At 35.5% G+C, this 19,721-nt stretch overlaps 2 protein-coding genes across 4 annotated transcripts in view; both read left to right on the forward strand.

Moving 5' to 3' along the window:
* The window catches only part of LOC125241443 (neuronal calcium sensor 2), a 122,631-nt gene extending 111,724 nt beyond the window's left edge, over positions 1 to 10,907 (forward strand). For both annotated transcript variants that reach the window (XM_048149937.1, XM_048149936.1), the window contains exons 2-5: positions 2,099 to 2,217; positions 2,711 to 2,854; positions 3,062 to 3,190; positions 4,411 to 10,907. In XM_048149937.1, coding sequence (XP_048005894.1) covers positions 2,107 to 2,217; positions 2,711 to 2,854; positions 3,062 to 3,190; positions 4,411 to 4,587 — 561 coding nt within the window. In that variant the 5' untranslated portion in view covers positions 2,099 to 2,106 and the 3' untranslated portion in view covers positions 4,588 to 10,907. The remainder of the gene's footprint in view (positions 1 to 2,098; positions 2,218 to 2,710; positions 2,855 to 3,061; positions 3,191 to 4,410) is intronic.
* LOC125241441 (neurocalcin homolog) overlaps positions 1 to 19,721 on the forward strand; it is a 92,045-nt gene that overhangs the window by 64,688 nt on the left and 7,636 nt on the right. For both annotated transcript variants that reach the window (XM_048149934.1, XM_048149935.1), the window contains exons 2-4: positions 11,069 to 11,216; positions 14,176 to 14,294; positions 19,309 to 19,497. In XM_048149934.1, coding sequence (XP_048005891.1) covers positions 11,147 to 11,216; positions 14,176 to 14,294; positions 19,309 to 19,497 — 378 coding nt within the window. In that variant the 5' untranslated portion in view covers positions 11,069 to 11,146. The remainder of the gene's footprint in view (positions 1 to 11,068; positions 11,217 to 14,175; positions 14,295 to 19,308; positions 19,498 to 19,721) is intronic.

Below are 19,721 nucleotides of genomic sequence, written 5' to 3' on the forward strand. Positions count from 1 at the left end.
TATGTCTAGACTAGAACAATATACTAGATGACGAACTGGTATGGACTTATTGGCATTTTAACAAGCCGAAACTAAAATCTCCAACCGAAGGTAGCCCAAATATGTAGTTTGATGCAACAGATATTATTTACAAACACTAGAATAATGTATGCTGTCAAGATCTCTCTTAACTCTGAAATACCCTGAATTTATAACCCACATTCCATACACACTACTCGTGTCTCTCACTAAAATATGAGCCGGCATGGTGGCGTACATTAAATATGTTTTTAGAACTTGTAACATAAACTGACCAGCTATTGTTCCAATGTTAGTACGAAAATATTTGCGTAATGATCAGTTGGTATGATTTTATTGTTACTATAAGTACTTACTGTAAAACTGATCATAAGTAGTGGAAATGAGTGTAGTGTAAACTCAAATATGTGGGTACGGGTGAAAACAGTGATAACAAAACAAAAAAACCGTGGCGGCCAACTAATTAGGGAATATATTTGCATAATTATTATTTAAATATAACTTTGGGACTTTGATGAAACATTTTAAAGCAAAACTCATCAGATTTTATTTCAAAAATGTTATACCGTGGCGGCCAACTAATTAGGGACGTCATTATTTTGTTCCATACAACTGCATAATTATTATTTAAATATAACTTTGGGACTTTGATGAAACATGTAATATGCGGTTGACCATTTTGTATTATTAATAATATGGAAATATGGTTTACTATGGAGCAAATAAAATATGTAATTTACGTCGCAGGTGTTTTCATACTTTGTCCTTAATTAAACGTGCTAATTGAACATGTCATGTTCGCTCACGTTTGCATAAGAAAGAATAATTTCGCCATTTACGTAAATAATTGTTTATAGAATATAATTATAATGATTAGTTCTGTTAGTTTTTTCATACGCCACACTGATTGTCTCTTCGCGAAAGAGAATGTTACACACACTGACACACTAAATAATGTGACCAGTATAATGTAAATAAAGTCCAACGAGTTAAAATTAATTTTAAAACTCTTTCATTTTAATAAAGTTTAGAAGACAAAAAATACCTATATTTCTTATCATTGTATTAAAGTTACATATATTTTTTTATTTCTCAACAATAATAAGTAGTAAACAACACAAAAAAAAACGATTTTAAACTGAGACTCTTTTAGACGTGACGATATTTATTTACCTTATTACTTTTGAATACATTCATAGCACTGGCAATCTTTTTGTATCCGTATATGATTTCCAATGTCAAAAACAAATATCATTGGAGCAAATTTGGCGACACGTCTGCTCCGAACGAGCCCGATCGGGCGTCTGACTCAATAGAATCTGTGTGTACATATTCAAATTTATGAAGATGCCGCGGGGCAAACTCGCATTTTAGTTACAGGGGACAAATGTAACTGGTCCATTTTTTACACATATTTTACAATGTTTGCATTATTAAATAGAGCCTTTTGTTTCAGGTTTTCGGTAATTGCCATTTGATTATATTTTTGACAAATATTGATGTCGTTTAACTTCATTGGGTAGCATGATAGAACTCAACATCATAGTGTTAATAATGGAATAAATGGATTGAGCTTACTCAAACGTGAGCACTATTTGCGGGTTTTCTTAAACCCATAATTAATTCAGGGAGTAACTTTTCCTTGATGTTAACTACTGATTTGTAGATAAGAATACGCGCTATTTAAAACAAGTTAAGCTTTTCTTATCAATAAGTATATACTGACTAAAAAGGATTAAAATTATAAAATTGTAATTTCAGGTGTTTTCATACTTTGTCCTTAATTAAACGTGCAAAACGATTGACTCAAAAGGAAAATTATTTTCATTTCCAAAACGATTTCCCTTTATTATTTCACGTCATCCAACGATATTGCGACTTAATAGTCGATTTTTGATAGTTTGTGTATTCTGGTGCCCTCGACTTCTTTCTGTATTTCAGACCATTGAATAAAAATTAATTATTGGATTATATTTGCATGAAAGCATGCTCTCGAAATGAAATGATCGTCTCGCTACTCTCCCTAGTATTTTGCTTTAGATTCAGTTACTAAATATTGTCTTATTATGTATTGTTACAGAAATCAAGATGGGCTGTTTCGTCAGCAAAGATAAACTCACCAAGGAAGACATGGACTTCCTCAAAACGCACACATCTTACGATGAGACCACTATCAAAGAGTGGTACAAAGGCTTTAAGGTACATAGTTTACCTATAAATACAAATAGGAATAATGAGCGAAAGAATAAAAATAACGGGTTAATTCGGGTTTCCTTTAATTTAAAAATATGTAACCGGTTAATTTTTTGGTCAAAACGGAGAAATGGTTACACGGTTGCATTGGTTCAGAAATTGAAACTTGTTTCAACAAACTCGAAAGAAAAAGAAAATAATAGTACTGACAATAATAAGTGAAAGTTTATTCAAGCTACTTCACACATTGATTCAAAAGAAGCGAAGCGTGTGATCCCTAAATGCGTTTTCACATTATCAAAAATCAAAGTAGCTTAAAATGGGATATCGGTCCTACATCCGATATCGGATCGGATAATGTGAAAACGCACTAAGGAGGAATGCGTACTCCGTATATTTAAACACTCTCTTTAGCCTAGGAACCTATGTCTTGATGTACTATTAGTATTATTACCATGAAGCCGTCATGTGTGTTAAGTTTTGTATTTTCCGCTTGCAGCAAGACTGCCCGAACGGGAGGCTGACGCCAGCTAAATTCGTCGATATGTACAAGATGTTCTTTCCGTCTGGAAATGCAGTCGAATTCTGTGATCATGTGTTCCGCACATTCGACATGGACAAGAACGGCTATATAGATTTTAAGGTAAACTTTGGTAACAGTAAATTGTTTGCGAAGTTAGCGATCCATTTCATTTTTTACATGTTACTTTAAGCTTTATGCGAGTTATAATAATGCAATATGCTGAAGCGAATGTATTAATTTCAGGTAACTTTTAGTGATATATTTGTTCACGGAGTAAAGTTTGGATTAGACTATCTTTGGTGTATCGGAAAATTGTGTTTGTTGTAGGAATTTCTGCAAGCGATTCACGTTACATCGAGTGGCACGCCTGAAGAAAAGCTTAAATGGGCCTTCCGTATGTATGATGTGGATGGCAACGGAGTCATTGATATCCAGGAGATGACCAAAATTGTTCAGGTACTTGTTTATACAACCAGCTTAAGCATTTACAGCCCAGCCACGACATTGGTCTCAACGTGCGAATGAAAAGTCCCATCGCTGTGTCTCGCTCCAATGTATGTCCGCCGCTCACCGCTGTCGCGCTTAGATCAATGTCGTGGCTGAGCCGTTAAGGTAGTTTCCCTCCAGGGCCCGACTTATCTTTCCACACTGTATATGGCACTGCAGTAAATAAAAAAAGTGTAAATTATGGAAGATATTGCGATTTCCCGCAGATTGCCCCTGCTGTACATCATTTTTGATTTTTAGAGTTCCGTTATCCGTAGTCAACTAGGAACCCTTAAGTGAACGGTGGTCGTGAATTACCTAGGATTCACCGAGTGTACATTGATAAAAGTGAAGCGAAATAACAAAACATAGGTGATATTTCGGACTTTTAGGGTTCGGCATCAGTAAAACCTAGGTTTACCGGTAAATCCTAGATTTTGGTGTACTTCGGGCTTTTACTGTAGCGGTCAGACCGTGATGTTTCTCGTGACGCAGCTGGCGCCTGCCGTGCTGGATTAACGATTAACGGACTCGGAAAAATTTAATGGAAGTTAACGAATCCGTTAACATTTTTTTAAAGCTAACTTAAGTTAATCCGTTAATCAAAATGTTAACTTCGTTAATTAACGATTAACGGATTAACGAGTTAATGCCCACCTATGTTTGTTACTAACTGTTCCCGTCTAGACTTAGCGTATATTTCAATTTCTCATAAAAACGCGTAAAATTGAGTGCTATGTAACGAAATGGGGCTCGCTAATCGAGTTAAGTTAACCATTTAAGAGCATGTTCAAATGACAAGCGCTCAACGATAACGCGCGTTTACGACTACACATACTCGTAAGTTTTTATTCAGCCCGTAGCGTTCAACGCGCGCTGAACGTTACGCTAACGCTCGAATGTTGTTAACGCGCGTCAACGCTCGCTATGAGATCATTGGTTTTCTATGTTTTCGGTTTGGCGCGCGCTTTCCATACGGACTATTTCAGGGTTCATCGGGTCTTCCAGAAATAGAGAAGCGTCCTGCTATATGGCATATGACAAGTAGCGAATATTCTGATAAAAATTTAAAGAGACGGGTTTGGGAAGAACTTGTGGACCCAATATCTCCGTCTTCTGTCGCGTCGTTTCAACCGTCTGTAGGAATATCACCGATATAATATTAAATAATGTCGTATTTTATATTTCAGGCGATCTACGATATGCTCGGTGCATGTTCGAGTAACCGCCCAGCCGACTCCGCCGAGGAGCGTGCCAAGAACATCTTCGCTAAAATGGACGAAAACAATGATGGCCAGCTCACGCAAGACGAGTTCCTCAAAGGCTGTCTCCAAGACGAAGAGCTCTCCAAAATGCTCGCCCCTTAAGCGGGTTCGGCTTATGTAGCCCGCGGCCCGGTCTCACCACCCACCCCTTCACTGTCCCTCACGATAACCCGACGGCGTGCGTAGACACGACAGCAAAGTATGAGGCGTAAAGTAACACGGTTACACGATTTGACGTAACCGCTAATTCTTTTTGGTGAGAGATATACGTATAGAGCACGGATTAAAAACATAAATCATTTGTAAATATTTTTCATAATTTACGCACACTATTTAATGATCGGTTTATTTTAACACAATGCGTGCTATCCAGTCAATTACTAATGATTTTTGAGATTCGTTTTATTTATTGTTACAAAATGTATTTGTTATCGATCCATTTGTATTTGCATAGCGACGTTTGTCTTTCGGCGAGTAATTATTAAGTGATATTTGTGTGGCTGTCGTGTCAGCATGGTTAACTACGAAGTGTACACAGTACCCGTGATAATTTTCATGGTTAGCGCAGCGGCCGCTATCTGATATCTACACTCCCGTGAACAACGCGACTCGTGGGAAGTATTATAATGCTGAAGTATTTTGTAATATATATACTTACTAATATAGAATACGGCGAGAGTGGGTCTCGAATGATTAGAAATCAGAGGCGATGAATTTTATCGATAGCGATAGCTGCGCTTCCTCATTGATATCATCCACACCGAGCTTTCTCCAATACGTGTTTACTATATATTTGTGAAAAGATATTTGTACTTAGCGAATATTAATGTAACGAACATAAAGTCAATGAATTCTTGAATATTAAAAAATATTGAAATGTCCATTCCTATTTGATAAAGTTAATGTATGTGAATGATAATTGTATAAGAAGTATTACATTTCTGTCGCTGTCGGATTGTCCTATCCTATATTTAAAAATATTGTATCCGAACAACTCGCCTTTCGCATAGGTCTATCGCTCGTAGGTCAAATTCTTCACCGTTCAGTCTTAATGTCCTTTGACACACATTATTACTACCTAATATTTAGGATCGAGCAGACTCAGTGCCCGCTACTAACTTAAACGTACATAATATTATGTATTTCGCTATCAGTAGTCACGAGATATCCTTGGCCAACGAGAGACGCTTGTGCTTATTCGAGACTTTCGACAGACTTGCGTGTAGGCACAAGAGCATTTAACCTTGACACAAACCTATCAGATTGGTTTCCGGAACATTACAATTACAAGATTTATTTGATGTAAATCAATGTTCGATATGCCAGCTTTAGTTTCAATTCATTCATTCATTATCAACTATAAATTTAGTTGAGTAAATATATTCTTAATTTTATTTTTGTGTGCTGTTTTATTATCGACGTGAGATGCGCGATAATATTTGCACACTGACAAAAACTAGACAGCTGCGTTTGCGACGCTGTCACCGAAGTTAAGAGTATACGCTCACGTTACAGTTATCGCGAACGCACTTTTCCATTTTAGATATTACTCGAGACGTGTAACAAGATTGCGCATACTTTTTTTTATTGTGGTATTCAAAGCTAAGTAAAATCAATATCTGATGGAGTTAGTGCACTACCGGTCATTTTCCCTACCTCGTCATTTTAGTTATCTAATTCATCAGTTTCATCACATTTATCAGTTTTCCTAATTCGGCAATGCCAACAAAGTCGTAAATTCGTCAATTTCCACAGGTAATTTCTTTGACTCGTCATCTGTCATTATACGGTATAGTCACAAACGGTCTAGGATACAAAATCTCCACGATATCAAGCATAATTTGTACAAGATTTACACAATCTTCATACTTAGAATCGTACCTCGATTTTTTAGCGCCACCTATTAAATACTATCATAACTACACTGATGATGCCTACAAATTTATTTTTTCCAAAATGTGTATTGACGTGATATCATGATATTGAATAAATAAGCATGTCATTTTTTCTTATAAAAAATAAAAACACGCAAAAATATTTGGGAAAAATACGATTTTAGCCACTTCTTGGTTGCGAAACAGTGCCATCTAGTTTTAAGCCTAAAAGGTCCATACATTTCAGGGGTACGTGTTTTTGTATGGGCTTTGTCTGTCCCGGTATTATGTCGTCCGACGATATTATCCGTTTTATATTAACTTGCGCATGAAAATCAGGTTCAAACATTCTAAATACATAATTGTATGTACTCCAACTGTATATTGCACGAATGACAGGTGACGAGTCAAGGTGCATGACCAGGGAATTGACGTATTAACGATATTGTTTGGCATGTGCGAATTATCGAAAATGTCGAATTAGGAAAAATTACCAGTAGTCCACTAGTTCATTTGGTGATAATTTAGTCTCCTTGATTGATAACATTGGTCAAATAGTTTCCACACTACTGTGCCTTCTAGCTCTCTTTGTAAATAGTTATCATTAATTTTTTCATTCATCTACATATTTACTGTTTCCTTACGACTGGTAACAAGTTCACTTTGCTGCATTTCATAGTTAATTATTTTCTTGGATTTTTAATGATTTATCGGGATTTACTTGATGCATAAGCATTTTTGGATTCCCGTTGATAGTAGTCTTACCAACCAATCGCATTAGTAGCTGACCAGCAACATACATATACTCATCCCTTTCTTCGGGATGATAATGCTAGCGTAAGAAAAATATAGTAGGTACTATACTAACTTGTGATTATTTCGATTCTTCTATAAAGACATGAGTGGTTGGCCATACTAGGTATGTATTACGCATTTACTTATACTAAGGGGTCGCAGTATTTTGAATATATATTAAGTTATCACTACTACTTATAATTCCAGTTATTGTTTCGTTTCAATCTTGAATATTTAAGTTTTCTAGCCGCAGAAAACAGGTTAAAGTACAAAGTAAACGAACGCACAAATTGCTAAGAAAAGCAACGGGAAGAACTCGCACTGCAGTTGAGATTGTTGCCTCTGCTGAACCTCTAAATCTATAAACTTGGTTTTTGCTGACGAGTGCAAACGTTTTTTAGTCTGCCGAGTGTTTATGGTCTCCTAAACAAACGTACAATGTTTTTTTTTTAAATTGTGATGTTATAATACTTACCGAATTTATAATGAATGAATACGAGGTTCTATGTAGTTGCCTAAGGCACAAATCGAATGAGGATTATTTTTTATGATAATTTTAATCTTGGTATTCTTGTGATCTATAATTCAATATCTCTAAGACAAGAAATTAAACAACACTTCAAGAAAATGGGAAAAAATATTAAGCAACTAAACGAATTCACATGAATATCTATTGAAAGTCTAAAAACTGCTTGTATTGAGGAACGGTCACCGGGTCTTTTGAAAAGAATCTATGTAGAATATTTTATTAAATGCATTCCAAATACTTTATAAGTCTGACAATACTTTACTCTTTATTACAAGCACCTTTTTGATAGAACTGCATTAAAATATATATTTTTAGGCCGAATGGTACCGGGCATTCATTCAGAATTTCATTCGTTTTTATAGAGTCCCTTTGATTTAAATCACTTTAATATCAATAATATTAATAAAACGGTCCATTAAGGTTTACCTACTTTTATTTCAGTATCTATCGCCAATTTTTAAGTGCGGTAATTAATTATGTTGAGTACGGCCTACGAAAGTGTTGATATTTTTTTATTATAAATATTAACAGCATCTTCTTAGATTTAAAAATACCTATGTTCCTTTAGAACGTGAATTTAAATGTGCTCAACATGTTCTTACGTCGACTATTTCTAGTTACCTCAAGATTCAAGCTGACAAACCATGATGATTATATATTTATGCCGTAGGATTTTTTTATGTACATCACCGACGTGTTGTATAATTAAACATTACTCAGATTAGTATTATATTTTCAATGGTATGTTATTTTCAATGATATTACACAAAAATGATATGACTGAATTTATAAAACTAGGGAAGAGGGATCAATGATACTCATTCGGACCTGAAAATAGCTCGCAGACAGGGTCTTGTGTAACATATCACAGCATTATTTAATGGTTGGTTTTATTCTGAATGCTGTATAAAAACTTGCGATTCAATCGCATGTAGGTACACTCGCAAATACCTTCCTATTTAGTTTCACACGCTCACTAGTGATTTTACATATGAATGAATGAATACATATCTCATCAATTGAGAAGTTACACTTCAAATTGTTGGTCAATTAATGTCATCACTCAGTTGTGTCATTATCGCGACCCAAGCTTATGCGCCAGTGATTATAATTGTATTACAAAAACTATTAGTTAAGTAGTCAGTATTAGTAAAATTAGTTGTATGTACTTACTCGTTCCACATTACTACTTTTCTATCTCGCCACTCAGAGATGTGTCGGCCATCTTTAACTTAATCACTTGCACCTTTACAGCACGGATCTATTAAGGCGGTATTTGTACTTAACTATAGAAATGTCTCATTCTGTAGTATATTAATGTCCATCTTTGCTTTTCTATTGTGTATGCTTCAAAATATGAATGTGCCATGTATGTTGCCATAAATAACATAAGCCACAATCGAAACAAAAAGGCGATTAATGAATTATTAGGACATTACAATAAGCATATTTAAATTAATTTTTGGAAGTTGTAAATGTGCTGAAAACGCCACTCTGTAAATTCAATGAATTGTTGACCTAAAGAAGGTACACGAGAGACGCGAGTCAATTGGTGCGTTATAAACCGATGTAGAGCGTCTTTATTATGTGATAAATAAAAGTAAAGCTAGCTATGCAGTCACTATGACAGTCATGCCAGCTATACATTATTGTATTTTAAGCATAAGTATTTGAGTTGCAGAAGCTACAAGAAGCATTTAGACATGGATATAGCCAAAATTACTCTCACATTTTACATATTTGGCTGCACAGAACGGCCTACAACAATTTTGAACATTTCTGTAGTTTTTGCTTATTATTTCACACTTAGACAGCATTTTATGTCACTATTCGACTGTAAGAATAAATTTGTTTAAATGTCAGAAGACCATGAAGCTACTTTTGTCATAATTGTATTGTGAATTTGTGATATTAAGTATTCATTGAACCTGCAAACAAGCGTGTGAGGGAAAAATAACGAACATTTTATTTCCTAAAAATTATTAATTGTTATTTGGCTGTAAAAACTTTGTATTTTTATTTATTTAACAAGAGATTAGTAATTTTTGCATTGTAAAAGCGTACATACATACTAGATTTTTTAAGTTGATGCCTAGTTTAATATATATCACCAAAGTGGTGTGGCGTCATCTGTCACCAATCCAGAGATAACGTTCACATTTTCTTTACGGAACTATTTACATAATTGAACCATTTGATTATCAAATCACATTGACGCCTCGCCAGACCCAGAGTTACGCCACAATAATGTACCTTATAATAAAAAAATTGTTTAAGCTAAACACGTATAAGGGCCCGTTGTACCAAATCGTATGTCAACATCTGTAATTCGTAAGAATTTTGATAATGTATAACATTTACTAGTTCTCGCATTGGCCAGTGGCAGCCGCCGTGACCATCCTTGGTGTAAGTGACTTAGTGGAATGCGTCGTGCAACTTGCCCTTACATCCGTTTCAGGTTACAGTGTTGCTTAATAGGCACCTATTTACCACTTAAGGGCTCCATAAGATTATGAGCTAAGAGTACTTTTACATCTACATATTAAATAAGTAAGCCGCTACTTAATTTGTGTATAACTACAATATTACCGTTTTTTGTAAAGTTCTATCCATCAACTTCGCTTAGATTTCGTTACCTACAATATTTTACTGTACCATTATAATTAGGACATGAAATACAAGTATTTAGGCAATGAAAAACATTCAAATACTTAACATAAAAAAATGTCCAAATAATAATTACATGGATACAAAGCTGTATTGAAAACGGAGCCTCTTAGGTAGTAAATATTTTAAACAATCAATGTAAACATCTAGTGATTGTAGCGATAATTTTAATTATAAATTGTATCAATTATTCACAGCTCATGATTTTCATGAACCTTGCTATAACTTGATCAGCCCTGTATACAACATTATGTCTTGACGATTGCAATTCTATCCAAAAAGTTACAATTCTAATACAGTACATATATCTAAGTCTGAGCCAATATTGAAGTGTTTACAGACTACTCATTCTTTACAGAAGCAAACATCTGTCTTTTAGCAGTGTAACGTAGAGTATATCCGGTGTCATATAGTGTTCTAGATAGGCACGTAAACTAGATGAAGTAACCACTGTGTCCCCATCAACTCTCTGTTGTATTTCTAAGAATAAATATTTTTATTGATTCACATTTTGCCTATTCATGTATAATATACAAAATACAAAAATAGTTCTTAAATCGTCTCGTTATTTTTGTAGTGACTAGTATTTTTCATATTTTTTTATTAGCTTTATATTAAATCGCTGTGATCTGTTTGTTTACAGTTAAAATTATTTCATATACATACACATTGTTGTAATTGCGATGTTATTTACAATTTATATAATGTTATTTTGTAGGGGCCACGAGATACCTAACTAGGAAGAGCACGATTTTGAGTCTAATCTACGTTCCATATTACCTAAACATAAATTAAAATGGGTAAACAAAATAGCAAACTCAAGCCTGAGGTTTTAGAAGATCTGAAGCAAAATACAGAATTTTCAGGTAAGTTGTCTTAATTTGATAGAGCCCAGGGCGCGTAGACGAGTGGCTAGACGTTCCACTCCATACTTACATCCGGAGCGTATTGTAGTTGTCTCTGTTTATCGCTCTTCCGTATTAGTGCGACACATAGAGTCACGACTATGAGCTAAGTGGCTTGAATGATTAGTGATTTGTTGCACACCCAATAAACTGACATTGTAACTGCTAAAGAAATAATGACGTTATAGACGTTAAACTTTCGTGAGACATATTCATGTAATTACTGAATTTACGGTGTAAGCACTCAGTTATTACTAGTATATCACACGGAGTGGGTGCACGGACTCACGGAGTTTAGCCGCCGCGTGAACGTGGATTGGCCCGAAACCAAGTGAATCTCGTGAATTGGCTCATATAACCCGGCAACCTTCAAATCAAGAGTGAAAAGGCATCTTCTGGGCGAGTTCACTCCATCGTAGGCCCCGTCTTTGCCTTCTGCTAGTCTGTGGCCAAGAGTAAGCCCATTTATAATATAAAAAAAAGAAACATGTCGCAGTAGTAGCGATATAATAACGTACAATCGCGAACCGTAGATTCAGTAATTATATTGATTACTGAATTAATAAAGATATTGTCGAATTCCCAGTCACCTAAGGGCCACTTGCACCAACGAAAATGGAGGGTTAACTCGAGCGTTAACCCACCATTTTATATGGAATTTGACAGATGACAGCCCACTAACCCTGGGTTAAGTGGTTGGTGCAAGTGGGGCTAACAAGAATAATTATCATCGTAAATTTCTATATCATCATCATTATCATTACGAGTATTCTTTTACAATATAAAATTCGTAACTCGTATCGATTTAAACCACTCCCTTCGGCCGTGTTTTTATTTATCGCCACTCGTTTCGAACTTCCTCTTTTTCGCATTTGTATCGTAATGTACTATTTCAGTACAGATGATGTTTTTTTTACGCACTAGTGCGAGAAGTGGTTCATTATATGTCAGGTCGAAACTTCGGAGGTCCATCTGTACTGAAAAACGTCGTTCGATACACGTGCGAAAAGGGAAGTCGTAACTCGTGTCGATTTAAAACACTCCCTTCGGTCGTGTTTTAATTTATCGCCACTCGTTTCGAACTTCCTCTTTTTCGCACTTGTATCGAAATGTACTATTATAACGTTGGTACATATTTATTTCTGAAACTTTTATACTTTGTACTTTTGGCACTTGAAAAAAGTGTAAACAAACCGAAGCCGTCAAATTTGACAGATCCAGGGATAGAGAACCTTTTAAGGCCAGAAACCTTTTCCTGTAAAATTTAGCTTAAAACCAATATTTCGTAAAAAGTCATAATTTTTCGTTGGTAAACTTCGGGAGATATGGGGGGAATGGTATTTTATTTTTTACATTTTCCTTCATAATTCTTTTTAAACTTAAACTACAAAAAAAATATAAAAAATAGTTTTGATATGTACAATTTGAGCTCTTTCTAACGATATCCCACTTGACCTAGTAACTTGTCATTTACGGTTTGCCCCCCTTCTATTTTGGCCATTGTCTATAATTAATATTAATATATTTTTAAAAATAATAGTTTCAGCTTGTAGAGGTTTAAAATGTTCATAACTGTTCCAAATTTCAAATCGATAGCGTAAGTAGTTCTCGAGATATTTAGAAATGTGACAGACATACAGACAGACGGACAGAGCGTCGCCATAAGGGTTCCTTTTGTACCTTTTTGGTACGGAACTCTAAAAAACATAAATATAACAATCATCATCTAATACGGAGAAACGGAAGCTCGAAAACACAAATATCGAACTCGGAACAGATGATGATGATGATGATTGATAACAAGCAATGGCAAATGTCAGACAGGTAAAATTAAAAATCGCGTAAGGTGTACTACCTTTATATTTTAGTAGAGTTAGTGCGTTTTCACATTATCCGATCCGATATCGGATGTAGGACCGATATCCCATACATTACAGGCGCCATCTTGGATTTTTCCATCGAAATCCTTCCGACATCCGATATCGGATCGGATATGTGAAACCGGAGTTACACCCAGATTAAAATGCAACCATGAGTTTTAAACGTCTGCAAAATTAGGTACTTTTTGGTTGATGATGAAGAAAATAATAATATTCATTAAAATGTAATGACGATAGGTTTGTATTCATGAAGGTGTATACGTTTCGTCAAATTAAACGAAATTACATGTTAGTGGAATGAAATGGAAAATAGTAGTGAGCTCAATTATTTTTAAATAGAGAAAAAAAATTCAGGAACCAAACGTTACCTAATAAACAACCCTCAAATTTGACAGCTCAGGTTTGTTTACACTTTTTTAAAGTGCCAAAGGTACAAGGTATAGGCATGTGTCGTTTTTATATCAATATTGAAGAATAAGAATAATTTATTGAAAAAACCTTATTGCTAATGCTACATTTATGTGTTATTTGATGCTGTTATGAAAGGATTAGAGTGTTAACTATTTACCTATGTAAGGTACAGCGGGGCAAATCTCGACTGGGGGGCAAATGTAACTGGTCCATTTTTTCCATGTTTTACAATGTTTGCATTATTAAATAGAGTGTCCACCGGTTATATATGGTAGGCGTGTTCAGTGGATACATGTGAAACTCAACATCATAGTGTAATAATGGAAAAAACGGATCAGTTACAATTGCCCCCCAGTCGAGGTTTGCCCCGCTGCACCTTAATTAATTCTTACAACTATTTATTTTATTAGGCCCACTTGCACCAACCACTTAACTCAGGGTTAGTGGGCTGTCATCTGTCAAATTCCATATAAAATCGTGGGTTAACCCCTGGTTAACCCTTCTTTTTGGTTGGTGCAAGTGGCCCTTAGAATGTACAATACCTACATCTCTTTGTAGTCGACTGTACAACATAAATATTTACTATCCAATATATGACTATAAACCTGACGAGACATTGGTCATTACAGATGCAGAAATACAAGAATGGTACAAAGGCTTCCTGAAAGATTGCCCCAGTGGACATTTGTCTGTAGAAGAGTTTAAGAAAATTTACGGGAACTTCTTCCCTTACGGTGATGCTAGTAAGGTACGATAAATATTCCATAATGTTGTTTACCCCTGGTACTACAGAACTATATCGAGATAGAAGGAAAAAGCTCGGTGGTTGACAGATCGAGCGTGTAACATTTTACGTCGACACTTTGACGTCACGAGTGTGAGTTGACTGACAGTTTGAATAGCCTATTTTTTAACACTTTCGCTACCAAGAACCCGACTGTCGGGCACACCGCTCGTAGAAGCGTAGCGATTTGGGTTTTATGTAGCGAAAAAGCGCCGCGCCCGGTTTCGAAAGTGTTAATCGCTTGTTTTGAACGCGCGTCAATTTAGGCTCGCCAAATTAAAGCCGCAATGGAAATAGTTATTTGTTATACAAGGGGGCAAAGTTGTATTTTAACGCCGAGTGTGGAATTGAAAAACGAGCAAGTGAAAGGATTCTATAGTTGAACCACGAGCGAAGCGAGTGGTTTGAGAATAGAATCCTGAACTTGCGAGTTTTTTAACACACGAGAAGTAAAATACATTTGCACCCGAGTGTAACACAAAACTTTTCCCCTCACTATAGCGAGGAAACTACTACGCAAAAAAATGCGATTATCCCTGCTTCCAGTAGTTCCACAGGTGGAAAATCATCTTTATTACTAGATTCACCTACTTTTATCAATTTTAAAGCAGTTAATTTGACTTTATTCAAGGTCAAATTACTTTACCCACTAGTGGATGAAATGCGTTTTTACCCGCTGGTATTAAAGGACAAAACACGTGTTTGCGAGCTAGTGAGGGGAAGAATAACTTGAGACCCAATCATAGACGGACAATTGAATGACGTTTTAATGATAAACAAAAATAGATTTTTAATTATGTATGATATTTTAGGGCAAATACTATACCGATGATAGGAAATACCAAGTGATTGACAACGTCCATTTTATTGGTGGTGTTTGAACACTTTGAACAATGAATTTTATTATAATTATAATTGAACACCGGAAAATTTTGTTCTGTATACTATTATCTCTCAAGCCGACGGCGGTCGGCAGCAGACTTGTCGCTCGCTTGTTGTGTTCTTTTTCCTTCTATCTTGATATCTGTGCTTGCTATATACCTTCATACCTAAATTATTTGGTGGCATGCAGAGCTCTGGAAAAATAATGAAAAAAATCTATCACCATATTTTTACCATCATATTGAAAAATTTGGAAATAGGCTAGTTTCCTACTAGTCAAATTACCTTCTTTTTAGGGTTACGGTAGTCAACTAGGAACCCTTATAGTTTCGCCATGTCTGTCTGTCCGTCCGTCCGTCCGTCCGTCCGCGGATAATCTCAGTAACCGTTAGCACTAGAAAGCTGTTAGCACTAGGTACCAATCAATCAGGCCAACAAAGAGCAAAAATAAAAAATGGAAAAAAATGTTTTATTAGGGTACCCCCCCTACATGTAAAGTGGGGGCTGACATTTTTTTTTCATTCCAACCCCAACGTGTGATATATTGTTGGATAGGTATTTAAAAATGAATAAGGGTTTACTAAGATCGTTTTTTGATAATATTAATATTTTCGGAAATAATCGCTCCTAAAGGAAAAAAAGTGCGTCCCCCCCCTCTAACTTTTGAACCATTTGTTTAAAAAATATGAAAAAAATCACAAAAGTAGAACTTTATAAAGACTTTCTAGGAAAATTGTTTTTAACTTGATAGATTCAGTAATTTTTGAGAAAAATACGGAAAACTACGGAACCCTACACTGAGCGTGGCCAGACACGCTCTTGGCCGGTTTTTAAGAACTGTCAAAACGATTTGCTAAAATGGAATTACTATGAAATACTGAAGAGTGACGTCACGGTCAAATAATTTACTTTATATCTTTCTCTTTGACTTATTAAATACCTCGAAATTATGCTTAAATATAACTACAGTCCATATTTTTCTAATTATGTGGTGCTTTATTTTGTGCATTTCGTACAATATTTTATTTTAAGTATAGGAAAGTAGCCTATTGCTTATTTAATCGTCAAAAAATGTACTCAATGTTTATGATGTTTGTGCATATAATATTATAATAGTATTACAATGCGGCTAAACGTGCGCCGCCTTATTGGACAACGTATTGCATAGACAATCCGGCTAATGGTAAGCTTCTGTATTGCAAATCGGCCCTGTTTTGCCGTAATGTAATACGGCTATTTGACTATTTGCCTGTGACACATACAGGCAGTATATTTTTGGCTACTTTTAACTAACGTAATGCGTGGAAATACCACTTTGCTTCCAACCAAGGACGATATAATACCGGGACAGACTATACAGACTACTAAAACTAGATGGCGCTGTTTCGCAGCCTGGAAGTGGTCAAAAAATCATATTTTTCCCTGTTTTTATTTTTTATAAGAACAAATGACATGCTTCTTTATTTTAATATCATGATATCACGTCAATACACATTTGAAAATAAATAAATTTGTAGGCATCATCAGTGTAGTTATGATAGTATTTAATAGGTGGCGCTAAAAAATCGAGGTACGATTCTTAGTATGAAGATTGTAAATCCTATATAAATCATCCTTGCTTCCAACTTAACAACCCAGAAAAGAACATATGAACCACAGACATGTTTTTTGTTCAAACTGCCATACATGTCACACAAAATCCAGTGTATTTAAAAAAAATTTTGGAAAACTACATATAAAATAAGTGCATGGTAGTAGAAAAACCGGCCAAGAGCGTGTCGGGCCACGCTCAGTGTAGGGTTCCGTAGTTTTCCGTATTTTTCTCAAAAACTACTGAACCTATCAAGTTCAAAACAATTTTCCTAGAAAGTCTTTATAAAGTTCTACTTTTGTGATTTTTTTCATATTTTTTAAACATATGGTTCAAAAGTTAGAGGGGGGGGGACGCACTTTTTTTTCCTTTAGGAGCGATTATTTCCGAAAATATTAATATTATAAAAAAACAATCTTAGCAAACCCTTATTCATTTTTAAATACCTATCCAACAATATATCACACGTTGGGGTTGGAATGAAAAAAAAATCAGCCCCCACTTTACATGTAGGGGGTACCCTAATAAAACATTTTTTTCCATTTTTTATTTTTGCACTTTGTTGGCGTGATTGATATACATATTGGTACCAAATTTCAGCTTTCTAGTGCTAACGGTTACTGAGATTATCCGCGGACGGACGGACGGACGGACGGACGGACGGACGGACGGACGGACGGACGGACGGACGGACAGACAGACATGGCGAAACTATAAGGGTTCCTAGTTGACTACGGAACCCTAAAAAGTAGTAGTAGTATAGTATGCAACGTTGTTAAATTTTGTCAAAAAATACTCGTGTCGTGGTCTTCTGTATTAATATATTTTAACAATTTTCCGCTTCGCCTCAAATTGTTACCCCCGCCACTCGCCTTTTTTTACCTAAACACCGGTTACACAGTTAGTTCCCCGAGTTACGCACAATGTTTTTCATCACACTCGCAATGTAAAAAATATGTAAATAGATGTAAAAAAGTTAAGTACGGTACAAGAAATTTCATTATTCCCTTGGGAGAACGATTTTTCTATAACTCACGCTCCGTCTGCGTGCAATAGCACATTTAAAGTGCGGGTTGTGATGAAATATACTATTTTCACGCGATGACGCGACCGTGCTTGCCTGCCTGGTAACCGATGAAGGAACGAAGTACACTAAACGGTATAACCCTTGACTAAAACCATAAAGTAACTACAAGCTATAAAATACCACTACCGCCTTAACAAGGTGGAATCAGAAATATATGACTATGTAATATATTATATGCATTTCATCTGAACTATTTTCTTCATACTGAACTGAGGAGAGTGAGGAGTGTCTTTTCAAAAGGGCTTATTTCCATTTTTTTTTAAACTATGAATGCAGTTTTTTATAGTATAGAAAATTGCGTGTTGTTTTGAGATTAAAGCTCAAAAAGTCTCGCCTTGATCTTTAAAAAAAAGAGTAACATCAAAGTTTAGAACACATTTTGAAAAATGTGTAATGATTATTTATGTGGATAAACCAATATATGTAGTACAACAACTTTGATATCAACTTACTTACTATTGATATCTATAACTTACTTTAACTATACAAAATCCAAAAATAAAATAAAACTATTTTAAAATAATAACATTTACGCTACAAGGCCACAACAAAAGGGCTTAATTCCCAAAAGTTCGCATCATCAAGTGCTTAATTCTCTAAAACATATGGTAATTAAATATTTATTTAGGTACACATTATACGTTTGATGTAATCATAGCATTAACGCCAACTTACAATATTACAATTTTGCAAATTTAATATTAATTTCAAAATCAATACCATGGAATTATGTTTTTCTCGATTTCCCAAAAAAAGTTCAAAGTGGAAATAAGCCCTTTTGAAAAGACACTCCTCAACTATCACCCCATACATCAGAATAACAGCACCCTCCTGACAATAATCATTATACCCATAATAATCCTTATTGGTTTTGGTCAGGCTTTACATAAACGTTGTTCATTTTAAAATAGTGTATCTTAAATAATATATCACAATTTAGTCACTAATTTAATGTACTAAATGGACCATTTTTTTTTCAAAGTTGTCCACCCCACTTTTTTTGGATTGGAAATGTTTATGTGATTTCCACTCAGAATCACGAGCTCTTTCAACCCTAATAGGAGAAAAAAAGTGTCCCAAGGTTTTTTTCCCCATTCCGTTACCATTTTTTCATACATTTTGTATGGCGGTAACGGAATGGAAGGTCTGAAAAATGTATGGAAATCTTGGGACATTTTTTTCTCCTATCAGGATCGAAAGACTTCGCGATTCTGAGTATGAATCGCGTAAAAAATACCCATGTTACAAAAAAAGTGGACAACTTTCGTCAATAAATTCGTTCAATCATAGCGCATTTAATTGGAGTAGTATTACAGTATTGCTCGAACAACACAAATTTCCTTCTCTAAATTTTCATCGAAATCGTTAGACTTTTCCGCGATCTACGACTTAATTGTAATGTCTCCTCTAATGTCCAGTTTGCAGAACACGTGTTCCGGACGTTCGATGCTAATGGCGACGGCACGATAGATTTCCGGGAGTTCCTATGCGCGCTGAGCGTGACGTCACGGGGCAAGCTCGAGCAGAAGCTAAAGTGGGCCTTCTCGATGTACGACCTCGACGGCAACGGGTACATATCGCGACAGGAGATGCTCGAGATTGTAACTGTAAGTCACACTCTATTTGCCGACAGTTACTGACCAAGCTCAAGAAGCGGCCAACGTAGGCCTTCTTCATCTACGACCGAGATGGCAACGGGTATTACAATCAACCAATTGGAACCCTAGGCCACTCTACAGCCATGTCAAAATGACAGGCAGTAAGAGCTTTCTTACAATCGGATTTATAACGTCACTATGACATAGTTCTACAGTGCCCTAGGGTTCCAATT

The sequence above is a fragment of the Leguminivora glycinivorella genome, chromosome Z (genome assembly GCF_023078275.1).
Source record: "Leguminivora glycinivorella isolate SPB_JAAS2020 chromosome Z, LegGlyc_1.1, whole genome shotgun sequence".
In the NCBI taxonomy this organism is placed as follows: Eukaryota; Metazoa; Arthropoda; class Insecta; order Lepidoptera; family Tortricidae; genus Leguminivora; species Leguminivora glycinivorella.